Source organism: Microtus ochrogaster, chromosome 16 (assembly GCF_000317375.1).
Source record: "Microtus ochrogaster isolate Prairie Vole_2 chromosome 16, MicOch1.0, whole genome shotgun sequence".
NCBI classification, from domain to species: Eukaryota; Metazoa; Chordata; class Mammalia; order Rodentia; family Cricetidae; genus Microtus; species Microtus ochrogaster.
In genome coordinates this window covers 30,436,580-30,451,637 of record NC_022018.1, presented here as the reverse complement: position 1 = coordinate 30,451,637, position 15,058 = coordinate 30,436,580, and the positions used below count along the sequence as shown (strand labels likewise).

Sequence of the window (15,058 nt, the reverse complement as noted above, 5' to 3'; positions counted from 1 at the left end):
CTCCTCTCGGTTTTATTTCCAGACAGGGCTTCTCTGTGTCCTGTTTCTTAAGTGATTTCCCCACCAGTTGAATGGATTCTAACATGGATGCTATTTCAGTTTGGGCACCACCCTAAAGTTCTTTCTTCAGGTAGTGGTAATGGGTGATTGAAATTAGGCCCTGGTGGTGAAAGGCTTTAAAACCTATTTATCTCCAATATAGGATTTTTAAGGCTGTCCAACGTGACCTTGAACCCACTGAGAATGAAAACAGCCTTTTAGTTTACTAACCCTGCTTTACTTTCGATAATTGAATTACAAGTCTCTTTAATAAGGACAGTTATTGCTGCTTAAGAGACTAAGCTATAAGCCCATCTTCTTGGGATTCCCGAGAGCTCCTTCAAGGTTAGCATTTCTCATGACAACATCCAAATAGCCGCTGTGAATTTCGTAGAGGACTGAATACATAATTGTGCAGGATCCTTTAAAGAAACCTTAGTATCATTTAGCATAAATATCTGGGGCAAGGGGTGAAGATTCCCGCATAACGGGTCACAGCTAGTACAAAAGCGCTGTTTAATGCAAGTTAGAGAACCCTGAGCCTACATATATACAAGAAACAGGAAGCATAAATTAGGCATACGACAACCACGATACTACACGAAATGCACAGCTTTTTAAAGACCAAGTGGGTGGCCCTGAAAAGGGCCTTTTGCGACAGTGGAGAAAAGGCGGCAACAGCTTAACCTCCGAAGCCGTAGAGGGTGCGGCCCTGGCGCTTGAGCGCGTAGACCACGTCCATGGCCGTGACGGTCTTGCGCTTGGCGTGCTCCGTGTAGGTGACCGCGTCGCGGATCACGTTCTCCAGGAACACCTTCAGCACCCCGCGGGTCTCCTCGTAGATGAGGCCGGAGATGCGCTTGACTCCTCCGCGCCGGGCCAGGCGGCGGATGGCGGGCTTGGTGATGCCCTGGATGTTGTCGCGCAGGACCTTGCGGTGGCGCTTGGCGCCGCCTTTGCCCAGGCCTTTCCCGCCTTTGCCGCGACCAGACATAGCTAGTAGTTTTTGAAAACCCAAAGAACAAGCGAAAAGCAAAAGCTGTACGTGGCTTATTATAGGCTCCTGTCGGACCTGGTTGAGAACCACAAGTGGGCGGGGACCAAAAGGCTGCCAAGGCACCTTTTGCTCCGCCCCGGCAGGGCGGAGATCAAGGAGTGGAACACAAGGAATGCTGCCTTTCTTCAGGCAGGTTTCCCCAACTTGCACCCAGCTTGCACTATACCACTATTTTAATCTAAGTTATATTTTTGTGTGTATTTTCTAACAAAGAATCACGCATTTATGGCCCAGTACTTGAAGGTGTTAAAACATATACTACTCTAAATCATGTATGCTCAAAGCATTACACTCAAACACACACACACACACCTAGTGGCAAAAAAACACATTATTATTGTTTCTTGAAAGTGAAAATTTTGATGTGAAACATAGTAAAAGAACAAAATAAAACCTTTTTATTACTAGGAGGAACTGAGGCAGAATCAGTGCCAGTAAACCTTGTTAAAATACCTTAGTGTAGCTGAAGCCCCTTTGCTTTGTCAAATCGTTGCATTTGTTCCTTTGCCTGATTCTGTATGTAGTTGATTCTGCTGTTTTGGATTTTTGCTTGATTGCTTGCTTGCTTGCTTGTTTGCTTGGTTTTGGAGACAGAGTTTCTCTGTGTAGCCCTTATAGTCCTGGAACTCACTTTGTATACCAGGTTAGCTTTGATCCGCCTGCCTCTGCCTCCCAAATGCTGGGATTAAAGACACCCTCCACCACTGCCCTACTACTGTTTTGAATAAGAGCAGTAAAACTGTTAAATGCTTGGTGTTTCTATTCTCTTAATTTAATTTGCAGTCCTAAGCAGGACTTCAAGAGGATGGAGGTGTGATTCGCCAAACCTATAGTGTATTCTTCATTCAAAGGGATGAATTGACAGATTCACTGGTAGTTTTCCCTTTCTCCCGTTTACCCAAACAACTCATCTGATAATGCTACCAGTATTTTGTGGGAATTGGATTGGGTAACAAGTTAAAATGTGATTATTTCAAAGAAGTACTGTTTAAATATGTTTACTTGTTAATATTTGTGCTGGTTACTTTCATGCCAACTTGACACAAGCTGGAGTCATCCTGGAAGAGGAAGCCTCAGTTGAGAAAATGCCTCCATAAGGTCAGGCTGGGGAAGCCTGTAGGACATTTTCTTAATTAGGGATTCATTGTGGGAGGTACCATCTCTGGGCTGGTGGTCCTGTGTTCACTAAGAAAGTAAGCCATGGGAAGCAAGTCAGTAAGCATTACCCCTCTGTGGTCTCTGCAGCAGCTCTTGGTTCCAGGTTTCTGCACTGAGTAAATTCCTGTCCTAACTTCAGTGATGGCCAGCGATGTGAAAGTGGAAGCTGAAACAAACCTGTGTGATGGGTTTCATTGCAGTAGTGTCTGGCACTGCTTTTAATCACCGCGGATGGTAAAGTATAAGACAATGTCAGATCCTGGTTTGTATTTCAGGGATGGAGTTTTAAAAATTGAAAAGTTCTTTTTGTCTTTTATCCTCTGGTGTGTTGGCATTCATATCCCAGCTTTTCCAAGCCAAGATGCTGTGTGGTTCAAGTTCATGAATTTCCACTCACTTTTTCCTGCATGCTTGATTTTTCTGAGACACTTCTTACTCAGGAAGTTGCTTCTGGTCAAGGCTGGATGGCCTACTGTTAACTTCTGTCCTTCTAGTCTTTTTTTTTTTTTTTTTGGTTTTTCGAGACAGGGTTTCTCTGCGGCTTTGGAGCCTGTCCTGGAACTAGCTCTGTAGACCAGGCTGGTCTCGAACTCACAGAGATCCGCCTGCCTCTGCCTCCGGAGTGCTAGGATTAAAGGTGTGCGCCACCAACGCCTGGCTAGTCTTTCCATTTTCTATTTTATCCCCGCCCCCATTCCCTTCTCTGTCTCCTTCTTCCTCCCCCTTCTCCTTTTTTCCAGAAAATATTGCATGGAACACAATACAGCCAGGAATGGGATTTGCAAGCCTCTGGTCTGATTCTCCCAGAGCTGGGTTACAGGCTTGTGTCACTGTATATGACTGTACTGTTCAGTTTAAAGAGTGTGTCTGGAACATAAGATCTTCCTTTTCTTTAAGAGCTTAAACTTTCACACAAACTATTGTCTTCAAGAACACTAGCCGGGCGGTGGTGCACACGTCTTTAATCCCAGTACTCGGGAGGCAGAGGCAAGTGGATCTCTCTCTGTGAGTTCAAGGCCAACCTGGTCTACAAGAACTAGTTCCAGGACAGGCTCCAAAGCTACAGAGAAACCCTGTCTCAAACAACAACAACAACAACAAAAAGAACAGTAGCTATAATTTCATCCTGTGCCTAATACCACTCTGTGGTACCTGGAGAACAGATGCTTCCTGAAGTTTGTAGAACAACCACTATCTAGTGTTTCTAATACAGGCTGTCCAATTTTATATGGATAAAGGTAAGTAAGGCTTTACTGTCAGGATCTCCATCTGAGCCCGAGAATGAATTTGGCAAAAATATATTTTAGATCATTTATGGGACAAGGCAACAAGTCACAATACACAAATGACGACCAGAAGAAATGACAAAAATAAAGCGTTTTTATTCAAAGTTGAGCACAGACAACTGTGGGAGAGTAAATAAGCTAAAGAAAGCTAAGCAATGTTTAATCACAATTTGAAATTCACTTAGCCTTTAGTGCCTTACAGTTTGGTACACAATGATCTCATCCATAGCCTTCTGCTGAACACTATTTCTTTTCTCCTGTTTTAGGCAGAGAATAGGGAACTATTAGCAATACTTATTCCCCTTCCTGAAACAAAGAAACAAAGCAAACTTAAAAGACCTTGAATTTCTTCCATTGTTGATTTTTAAGTACATGGTACCATTTTATTCAAAAACTGAGCAGACTTTATGCAATTGAGTGATGCCAAGTAAAAAGTAATTTAAGAAGCTAGTTTGGGATTTTTTTAAAAAATTTAAACTATAAAGAAAAAGAATAGACAGTTCAGAAAGACTGAAACCAGGCATTCAAATATACCCCGTCACAATCATGGAGGATAGATGGTGCTGATCTCATTTTCAGATGGCACAACAGACACCAAGGACAGAATGTGAGTCTGCGAGAGCTTCCCATACGAGTGGCTGCGTTTATAGTGCCAGGGCCCTGGAGTGTACCCTTTAAAGGAACCTGCCCGCTCACTTGCTCTCTCATGCTCTCATTGTGAAATTCTATTAAAGCCTCAAGTAAATGAAGAATGAATCCAGAATCCATTTTTTTTACCCTTGGTTTTAGGAGGGGCTGTGGAGTCAGGATAATGTAAGACTATCTTATTACAGAAAAACAGGAAGGGCTCGCCTGTCAGGACCTACGCTGAAAACACTAGTTTCTTTCTTTTTTCTTTTTTTTTTTGATTTTCGAGGCAGGGTTTCTCTGTAGCTTTTGGTTCCTTTCCTGGAACTAGCTCTTGTAGACCAGGTTGGCCTCGAACTCACAGAGATCCGCCTGCCTCTGCCTCCCGAGTGCTGGGATTACTAGTTTCTTATAGATTCAGAAAATATGTAAAAAATAAACTTAAGCAGGGGACATCCAAAGCCAGTACAGCTAAAAATCAAAATATTGAAATGATAGACCTTCAAGGGACCCCATCACCTTAAGACACCTGTGAATGACAGGCAGTTGCCAGGTAGAGCTGTCTTAAAAGCCTCTAGAAAAAAATGAAACACCTCGAATACACCTTTACTTTCTTCTTTGTTTACTGGGAATTGAATCTAGGGCTTCACACTGGCTAGGAAAGTGTTGGCTCCCTTTGACCTCTACCTCAGCACGTTCTGATTTTGAGACAGGGTCCTAATAAATTACCAAGGTTATCTTTGAGGTCATTCTGTAATGCAAGCAAACTTTAAAATTGTGATCCTGCCACCTCAGCCTATGGAGTAGCAGGGAGTACATGCCTGAACCCCTAGGGCCCAGTCAATCCTTACATACAAAATAGTATGCAAAAGCAGTGGTTTCATATTTAACGTCGTAGAAAGTGCATTCAAGGAAATCACCCAATTAAGTTAGATCTTGGCAAATTTTTATTAGGTGTAAGAAACCTAGTGGAAAAGTCTAAAGAGGAGCATCTGTAGCTAATAAAAAGGGTTTCATCAGTACAAAACACTGAGTACCCAAGAACCTACTCACAGTACATGGTTAAGACAAATAGACTGGTGTACTTCTTTAGCCAGTTTAAGCAGTGTAATATAAAGTTGATCTAGATAGAAAGGGTTATAAAGGATAATATATTAAGTTTTACTAGAACCTATCAGGTATGATAGAAAAAAGAAAAATGCATAAACAAGTATTAGTTTTGAATCACAGCTGTTTTACAGAAAACGTGGGTGGCTCTGAAAAGAGCCTTTGGGTTCAACTTTACACTGACCAAGAGTTTACGCCCTCTCCCCACGGATGCGGCGGGCCAGCTGGATGTCCTTGGGCATGATGGTGACGCGCTTGGCGTGGATGGCGCACAGGTTGGTGTCCTCAAACAGACCCACCAGGTAGGCCTCGCTGGCCTCCTGCAGAGCCATGACGGCCGAGCTCTGGAAGCGCAAGTCGGTCTTGAAGTCCTGCGCGATCTCGCGCACCAGACGCTGGAACGGCAGCTTGCGGATCAGCAGCTCGGTCGACTTCTGGTAGCGCCGGATCTCGCGCAGCGCCACGGTGCCGGGCCGGTAGCGGTGGGGCTTCTTCACGCCGCCGGTGGCCGGGGCGCTCTTGCGGGCGGCCTTGGTGGCCAGCTGCTTGCGCGGGGCCTTGCCGCCGGTGGACTTGCGAGCGGTCTGCTTTGTGCGAGCCATGAGTGAACCAAAAGAGAGTAGAAATACTATATAACTTAACGTACGCTGTCCATCTTTTATACAATCAGGCTATCCCCTATTGGACACAAGAACATTCAAACGATCCCGCGCTTTTCCGGGATTGGCCGGTCTCTGCTCCTAAATCCTGATTAAAACACACGCTTTCGGGTCTTTGAATGAACCTGCCCTCTCTCCACCCCTTCCGTCACAGGGCGCATCCGCCCCTCGTCCATCTTTGCTTCCGTTTTTACACTTTCGTTATAATAACTGCTATGGATAGAAATTTTGCTACGGTCTACAGAGCTAGTTCCAGGACAGGCTCCAAAGCCAGAAACCCTGTCTCGAAAAACCAAAAAAAAAAAAAAATTTTGCTACGTAATCTGTACATTCAGTAGGATCAGGCTGAAAATATTCAACTCGGTAACCAGGAATTTCATCTAATAAGGTTTAGTGGGATTGACGAGAGGTGCTGTAATAATTTAGTATTGAGTACTATTAATTACTTGCAAATACTTGAATGCCCGATAGGAGTCTCAAGGAAGCAAGTCGTGTCAGCAAAAACGAACTGGAAACAATGCAAACTGTAAAGCGTGCTTTAATGCGGGATAATAATCAATCGGTAAATACTAGGGTGCTACTGGTTATTTAGTGTTGATGAATAAGAACGGGTTGTCAACCTTGGTTCTAGACCAAGTTGGGAGAAACGCATCTCCAAAAGTACTTATAGAAAGACTATAGTAAGACTAACACTGCGAAAACTGTTACAAAGCAAGGATTGGAATTTCATGTGGTAATCATATGCCTTCCACAATAACCACACACTGTACTAGAAAACTCAATAGGAGGTGGCAGCTCATTTTTGGAAAAATGTGGGTGGCTCTGAAAAGAGCCTTTGTTTTGAGGTGATTCAATCAGGACAGTCCAAGAGGAGACAGGTAAACAACTTATTTTCCCTTGGCCTTGTGGTGGCTCTCGGTCTTCTTGGGCAGCAGCACCGCCTGGATGTTGGGCAGGACGCCGCCCTGCGCGATCGTCACGCGGCCCAGCAGCTTGTTGAGCTCCTCGTCGTTGCGGATGGCCAGCTGCAGGTGGCGCGGGATGATGCGCGTCTTCTTGTTGTCGCGGGCCGCGTTGCCTGCCAGCTCCAGGATCTCGGCCGTCAGGTACTCCAGCACGGCCGCCAGGTACACCGGGGCGCCGGCGCCCACCCTCTCCGCGTAGTTGCCCTTGCGGAGGAGGCGGTGCACGCGGCCCACGGGGAACTGCAGGCCGGCCCGGGAGGAGCGGGTCTTGGCCTTGGCGCGAGCCTTTCCGCCCTGTTTGCCGCGTCCAGACATAGCAACAGATAAGTTATAGAAAGTAGTGAGAGAAGAAAATACCGGTATACCGCTTGAATTGGAAATGTGAAGTATTTATACTAGCTGGAAGGATTCTGACTGCCTTACTCTCATTGGTTAAGAAATAAAATCCAATAGAAACTAAGAATTTGACTTCCTAATTTGCATATGGCACTTTTGTCTACTCCATTTTCTTTAAATTTCTACTTTAAAAGGAAAAAAGAGTTCTAGTAGTTGAACTCTGGTCCTCATCATTAAGAGTCAAGAGCTCTTCTGACTTTTTCCCAACCTTTGCTTAAATGCAAATAACTAAATGACATTTTCTTTCTAGCTTTTGTATTAAAAGTTCTCAAATACACAGGAGGCGTTGTTTCTGAGTTGTTCTGAGTCACAAAGAATTACGGTTTTTGTGACAAGGCAGGACGGTGCAGAGCTTCCTGCATTTCGTGTTTGTGCTAAGGACATTTTAGGTTCAATTTGAATCTCATTTCCTGGTAGGATCCCATTAAAAATTACCCAGATGCATTCTAGGAACCAGAGGTCAAGATGCCCCAGATAACTTCTGTTGAACTACTAGCTGCTGAAAATCTCTCTCTAGATTTGCAGAGTGAGACCCCAGTATGTGGGGTTTGCCTTTAATAGCCTGTTACTCTAAATGCTCAGGACTGAGGAATAAATAATTCAATTGGCTATAAATTGTGTCTGACTGGTTATCTCTGATGGGCGCCGCATAACAGGTTGAGTACACATTTTGAGATTCTATGCCAGGCTTTGTTTTACCTGCACAAATCTCAAAAAAGAAAAAAAAATATGTGTGCCTCTGTGTGTGTGTGTGTGTGTGTGTGTGTGTGTGTGTGTGTGTGTATGTGTGTGTACTTAAGTAGATAGATAGGTAGATAGATGATAGGTAGATAATTAGGCACGTAAATATGTAGACATAAATATATCGTGTAGGTTTTCTTATAGTGGGTCACTTATCGCTAAAGTGATAGACACGTGGAGACTGAGAACAAAGAGGACATACATAGTCACTGATCCAAAAGAACATGCAAGGCTGTGTGGTACCAAGAACTCCTCTGCTCCCCAGAAAAGCCTTGTCCATCTTTCTGCCAAGATAATTCCATTATTCTCGTGTTCCTGTTTTTTTGACTAGAACTCAATGCATTTTAAGCTCTTCCAAAATTCCCATTATCCTGCATTTTTCTACTTGTGCATATCCTGCTTCAGAGTGCAAGGGCTGGAAAACATCCCATGACTTATGGGCTGATAAAGAAAGCCGATGAAATATATTTACAAGTGAATGAACAGAAGAAAACATATATAAATTAGCTGTCTGTAAGCTTCACAGGAAAGAAAAATTCCTGCTCCAAAATACAGTGTAGTCTAGGTGGTTCTGTGATGTTTTCACTGTAGATCATGGGAGTGTAAGGTGAGAAAGAACACATCTCTTTTGAAAGGATCGATATGGATGTGTTCAAGTGTATTAAATGGACAATACATACCAATGTCTGGTCTTACCATGCAGTCTTTCTTGTGGTAATATATCCCTGCTTCAGGTTTACAGAGGGACTCATCAAAATTGAGCTTCTTTTGTAGCTTGTGTATTTAGATGACTAAGATGGGGCGTGGTTTAAGAAATCCCCTATGGGTTGACCTGGTATTTTCAAAATTATTTGATGACACTGAATTTTGAGAGGCATGGGTTATTTTAGTCAATGAGAAAGAAAAATGAAGGAGATATAAATAATGCAATCACACTAAAAGAAATGTTATAAGAATGAATTGTTTATAACAACCAGTTCCAGGAATGAGAAACCTTGTCTCGAAAAACCAAAAAAAGGTTAGATTCTGTGTTAACAGCTGCGAACTGGAAACAATTTTTATAGAACTTTTGGAGAGCAGCTAGGGAATAGGTATGGAGATACCCTATGTTCGTCACAGAACCCACAAATCCCACCTCCAATATTCCCCATAAAGTGCATAGAGAAGTGTCAAAATGTATTTTTATGGTTTAAGAAGCTGTCTCAGTTTGCCTACCACGTCTATATTTGAGACTCTTGCTAGTGGTGAGTATTTTAAGTAGGTGCCATGGTTTCAGAAACTTAAAATTTAAAACCTGATTCACACATAATTTAAGACAAAAAACTAGCAAATATGAACCAACACCATCATGGCTTTCGTCTGTAACTGGGTGAAAAGAATGCTCACATAGCATGCATCAAGTCCTGGATTTCAACCTCAGACTAATATGTACAGGGAGTAATGGCACATTTCTATAATCCCAGCTAATCCAAGCACTTGGAAGGTAGAAGCAAGATCAAAAGTTTCATGTCAACCTCAGCTACATAGTGATTTCAATTTCATAATTTAATTCAAAATTTTGTTGAAAGATGCTGAAGGCAGAACTGAGAAACCTCCATCCTCCATCCTGCAATTAAGCCAGAATAGGATATTCCCTGCCTCTTGGTTATGTATTTTGCCACATTGAATAATGAACAGTCTCTGGGCTTTCTGCCATCAGTTTCTTTTTTCTTTGTGGGGTGGAGAGTCTTTGTAGCTCTGTAGACCAGGCTGGCCTTAACTCACAGAGATCCGCCTGTCTCTGCCTCCCTAGTGCTGGGATTTAAGGCTTGCACCAACTACCATCCAGCTTGACTCCTGTTTCTTTACAGACCTTATTTTCCAAAATTTGTCATATTCTCAAAGCCAGTGGGGGAAAAAAAAACGTTTTTTTTTTTCTATTCGATAGGCCTTTTACCTCACTAGGCTCCGTCCAGTCTTCCTCCCTCCCCTAAGTCCAAGGGCTCAGGACACTTCTAAATTCTTTAACAAAGCCTTTACCAGTTTCTAGAAATTACTCTGAAAGACTTGGGAGTGCAGTTGTCAATATGGTCCTTCTCAGCAAAGCTAAGTGGTTACTGATGTTTAACTCCTGAGAGTTCCAACCACCAGCAATATCCAACCCTGAATGTAAAAAAACTCAGGATTTCGGAGGGCTCAATTGGCTGAAATCTAACATTACACTAGGAACCTAAACTCTTTAAAACCGTAAAAACGCTTACTCAACGGAAGCACTTAGCGGCTGTTTACAATAAACTCACAACAGAACAGAAAATGGAGAAGTAGGAAGTAAACATCTAAGGTAACTACACTAAAAAAGTTAAGTTTGTACACTAAATTTGGGGAAAACACCCAACTTCGTTGTTTTACATTAAAGGGAATTTAAGTACAAAGACAGCAATTACAACTCTTGTTTTGATAGAGTGAGTGGCTCTGAAAAGAGCCTTTGGGTTAAGGGTGAGGTCGGTGCGCTCACTTGGAGCTGGTGTACTTGGTAACGGCCTTGGTGCCCTCGGACACGGCGTGCTTGGCCAGCTCCCCGGGCAGCAGCAGGCGCACGGCCGTCTGGATCTCCCGGGACGTGATGGTCGAGCGCTTTTTGTAATGCGCCAGGCGCGAGGCCTCGTCCGCGATGCGCTCGAAGATGTCGTTGACGAACGAGTTCATGATGCCCATGGCCTTGGAGGAGATGCCGGTGTCGGGGTGGACCTGCTTCAGCACCTTGTACACGTACACAGAGTAGCTCTCCTTGCGGCTGCGCTTGCGCTTCTTGCCGTCCTTCTTTTGAGCTTTTGTGATGGCTTTCTTGGAGCCCTTCTTAGGAGCTGGAGCTGACTTGGAGGGTTCAGGCATCCTTTACAAACGTAGTACAAATTCCTAGAATAGAAAAAACAAGAATCAGGTCAGGATGGTTTTATTTATAGTCTTGAAATTCAAATGAAGCCGTAAAAGTACTAACTCTGATTGGATAAAAATAAAGTTTTTTTTTTAAAAAAGGACGTCTTTATGCAAATGAAGGATCCAAATCCTTATTTTTTATTGGGCAAATAAGGTTAACTTGACCAATAGGGCTGCTCTCTCTTATTACCTGGCATAATCTATAAGAACATTTCCTTAAATTAAAATCTTGATTTTTCACTGTTTGCGTATCTTCTGTAATGAATTTTTGAGATGAGCAGGGCTGCGATCCTTGCTCCAAAGCCAACACCCGTTCTTCCCGGCTGATCTACATTTCCCTGTGTGCCTCGTGCGCGGGCTCCTCCGCAGGGGCAACTACTCGGAACGCTTGAACGCCGGCGCCCCGGTGTACCTGGCGGCCGTGCTGGAGTACCTGACGGCCGAGGTCCTGGAGGTGGCTGGCCATGCGGCCCGCGACAACGAGAATAAGCGCATCATGACGCAGGGCAAAGTTCTGCCTTGCTGCTGTCCAAGAGGATCCAGGGCCAACACAAGGCCAAGGGAAAATAGAACCAACACCAAAAGTCAGGAGTTAGCAGCAACATATGTAAAGACTCACTTGAGAGCTATGCACTTTTCACAAAACAATGTGATTAATAGGGTACCGTTAAAACATGATTGTAGGAAAGGCATGTTGCACTCCAAAATAAAACCTCACAGTCTACGATTTATTACAAAACAAAGTATTACATTATTTGTCTGAAACTTGGAGGTTGGTAAGGCTATACGCTAACACTCCACACTAAGGCTGTGGGGTACTTGTTTCTTTTAAGAGCAATATAAATTTTGAGTACTGGCGTGGTTTTTCCTTAACCAACCCCTAATATCGTACCGTGATAAAACAATAAGACCACAAAACGGGAATTGGAGCATGGTAAAGGCGATAGGGCTTGTTGGATTTCAAAGGATACACAGAACAATTTGTTTTTTAAAAAAGACCTAATTTTTTTTAAAAAAAAATAAAGGGTAATCATGAGAGTGTCACAATAATTTAACCAATCAGATACTCATTTTACTTTTTCTTTTTTAGCGAGGAGTTTCTCTGTAACTTTGGAGCCAATCAGATACTCTTAACTCTGCCTGGCACTCCGAATATTACTCAGCCAATGAGTTTGTGGCGCGGGACTTTCGAAAGTTTCAAGGCCAATCAGAACGTTTCTAAGTATATTTAAGGGCAAGATTTCCCTTCCTCCACTACAGTTGTGTAGTGTTCGTCGCAACTATGGCCCGTACAAAGCAGACCGCTCGCAAGTCCACCGGTGGCAAGGCCCCGCGCAAGCAGCTGGCCACCAAGGCCGCCCGCAAGAGCGCCCCGGCCACCGGCGGCGTGAAGAAGCCCCACCGCTACCGGCCCGGCACCGTGGCGCTGCGCGAGATCCGGCGCTACCAGAAGTCGACCGAGCTGCTGATCCGCAAGCTGCCGTTCCAGCGTCTGGTGCGCGAGATCGCGCAGGACTTCAAGACCGACTTGCGCTTCCAGAGCTCGGCCGTCATGGCGCTGCAGGAGGCGAGCGAGGCCTACCTGGTGGGTCTGTTTGAGGACACGAACTTGTGCGCCATCCACGCCAAGCGCGTCACCATCATGCCCAAGGATATCCAGCTGGCCCGCCGCATCCGTGGAGAGAGGGCATAAATATAGTCATTCTTGTTTTCTTAAAAAAAAAAAGGCTCTTTTAAGAGCCACCCAAATTTTCATTTAATTGTGCTGTAGCCTTTCTATGTTGCATTCAGTGGTCACTACTGGTTTTATCTCCTGATACTTTTAGTCCTGTTTCTCAAATGTTTGTAGTCCAAAGGACTAGTTTAGGTCTCAAGATTGTGCACTACAAAGTAACTATATGGGATAGGCTTTGTGTTTTGTGTTGAAAAGCCATCCACACAACACAGCTGAGTCTTCCACCTTCAGGATAGAAGCATCAAGTCGTTACTCAGATTAGGAAATGTAGATGTTATAAATATCTAAATCTAGGTAGCCTGTGAATATGTTGGTAATATTCTAATTTTGGAAAATATACATAATTTAAGAAAGCTGTTTTATTCACATACCATTCTGTTTGGTTCCTGGTAAGATATTTTGTATACACTAATGTGTATACAAAAACCCAAGTCAAGATGACTACAATACATAATAAAGTTATATTCATAATGTAGTACCAAACAACAGAATGAATACAGACTTAGGACCCAAATCCCCGGCCTTGGAATTGATAGGTCAGACGCTTGCTTTTCATTAACTTCCTGGTAAACTTGTCTCTTTTGGCTTTCTCAAATCATACATGGCTCCCCACCTGCATCCCATACTTGGTTTACATTTTACTTTGGAGAGCTCATCTGCTTTGAGACTCTTGCTTTCTATAGTCCTTTAGATGGTGAGGCCATTCCCCGAGAGAGTGGGGAGAAAGCATGTGGTGATCAATAAAAACGATAATTACACGAGCAATCTGAACACTCTTGACCTCAAGTGAAATCCCTGCTATAACATTAGAACACTTTATAGATTCATCCAGTATTGAATCAAGTCCTTAGGGTCATCAGGATGTTGAAGCAAGATGATAAGGAATTTGAGGCCTGGCTGTCACGGGGGAATTTTGGGTTAACATGGGCAACAACGGGACATCTTGTCTCAAAAGAAACAAATAGAAAGGTAGCTTGAAATGTTACTTATAATTATTACTAGCTATCAAATCATTTTCTCCCACTTCAGACTAAGGGATTTTAGTAAGTTAACGACTGGCAGATGTTACCAACCAGTCTCACAGCAAACAAATACAATTAATATCTTCTGTTAAATTGGCTTGTATCAAAATGTATGATCAAACACAATTTCTACTTCATCTTCTTCAAAGGTGATTCCATTTCAGATATAAGGCTGCCTCCAGATAGACAAGGGAAGTTGTGATAGACTGGCCTGGATTCGATTCTGAATTTAACCAGAGCTGGCGTGAAGAGACATAGATGAGCCAGTAAGATGCAAAAATATTAATGATGCTCTCTAAAATGCAGAACCACAGCGGAGTCAGTTTCCCTGGAAACAGCTAGATACTATCCCAGAGCATATGTTTTTATTTTCCCTATATTATTTACTATGTTCAAATTGTGCTTTAAGTGTAAAGTGTATTGCTGATTACAAAGACTTCATATGAAAAAGTTGACAAAATATTTCAAATTATTTATTTAAATATTTGTTTATCCTAGGTTGACAGCATTAAAATAGGCTTCAGTTGTTTCTTTGGGCTTTAATGCAAGATTAGAAAATTTTAATTAAATATATGTTTCATATAGTTTTGTGGAAGTTATTACTATATAGAAGATAATGATACTGACTCATAGGTCAGAAGCTAACTAATTGAATCCTTACTGTTGCCAAACCTCCATTCTTAATCTCTAAAATGGGAGTAATAATAACACCCACCTAAATGTGCTATGCCAAGTCTGTGTTGTGAAATAAGTGTATAATAAACACCTACTGTGTTTAACTTACTACAAATGAGTGCTCAGGTAATGCTAGCTCTCAGTAAGTGCTGCAGCCACCAGCCCCTAATTCCCGAGTTCTTCCAAATGCTCTGAAAGTGTAACCCTGCATGCATGGCTTCTGTTCCTCTCTAGCTGGGATTTCAAACGGAAAGCTCTTGTCCACATTTCCTTCCAGTTTATGTAGCTCAAATACCTGTTAGCTTTAGGCCTAGGGAAAAGTAATAGTATATCTAATTGTTGGAAATTATAAAATTAGTAAGAATAGATATAAGCTTGGAAAGAAAGGAGAATGTTGGCGTGTTGGCATGAGGATTATATTGAACTGAAAACCAGTAGACGCAGGAAATATCGGTTTTCCTATCTAAATTAAAATAACGTGGCCTGGTGAAGGAATCTCTACTTGGCTACAGAGAGCAATTTCTATCACTCTGGATGTGAAGAGGGCGACCATACAAGGCTTTACTCAGGGAACATGACTCTTGAATGACTCTTGAGAGGGTAGGAATGGGGTTCTCTTTACCACCTGTGTCATCTCCCGAAACCTGAACCCCAATTTCCTGGGCTACCATAATT

At 43.0% G+C, this 15,058-nt stretch overlaps 3 protein-coding genes across 3 annotated transcripts; all 3 read right to left on the bottom strand.

Moving 5' to 3' along the window:
- Positions 1 to 694: 694 nt before the first annotated feature.
- Positions 695 to 5,876, bottom strand: LOC113456817 (histone H3-like). The gene is made up of 3 exons (XM_026782956.1): positions 5,548 to 5,876; positions 1,792 to 1,805; positions 695 to 1,035 (listed from the first exon to the last, which is right to left on the bottom strand). The coding sequence occupies exons 1-3, from the start codon at positions 5,874 to 5,876 to the stop codon at positions 722 to 724; spliced, it is 657 nt and encodes a 218-aa protein (XP_026638757.1). The 3' UTR covers positions 695 to 721.
- A 944-nt stretch (positions 5,877 to 6,820) lies between these two features.
- On the bottom strand, positions 6,821 to 7,213 carry LOC113456815 (histone H2A type 1-E). Its single transcript, XM_026782954.1, has one exon. It carries the CDS (start codon positions 7,211 to 7,213, stop codon positions 6,821 to 6,823), a length of 393 nt encoding a protein of 130 aa, XP_026638755.1.
- A 3,303-nt stretch (positions 7,214 to 10,516) lies between these two features.
- Positions 10,517 to 10,912, bottom strand: LOC102000997 (histone H2B type 1-B-like). Its single transcript, XM_005354947.2, has one exon. The coding sequence runs from the start codon at positions 10,904 to 10,906 to the stop codon at positions 10,526 to 10,528; it is 381 nt and encodes a 126-aa protein (XP_005355004.1). The 5' UTR covers positions 10,907 to 10,912; the 3' UTR covers positions 10,517 to 10,525.
- Positions 10,913 to 15,058: the final 4,146 nt, after the last annotated feature.

Excerpts from the sequence above, each read along its gene's own strand:
- LOC113456815 (XM_026782954.1), bottom strand. The coding sequence starts at position 7,213 with ATGTCTGGACGCGGCAAACAGGGCGGAAAGGCTCGCGCCAAGGCCAAG.
- LOC113456817 (XM_026782956.1), bottom strand. The coding sequence starts at position 5,876 with ATGGCTCGCACAAAGCAGACCGCTCGCAAGTCCACCGGCGGCAAGGCC.
- LOC102000997 (XM_005354947.2), bottom strand. The coding sequence starts at position 10,906 with ATGCCTGAACCCTCCAAGTCAGCTCCAGCTCCTAAGAAGGGCTCCAAG.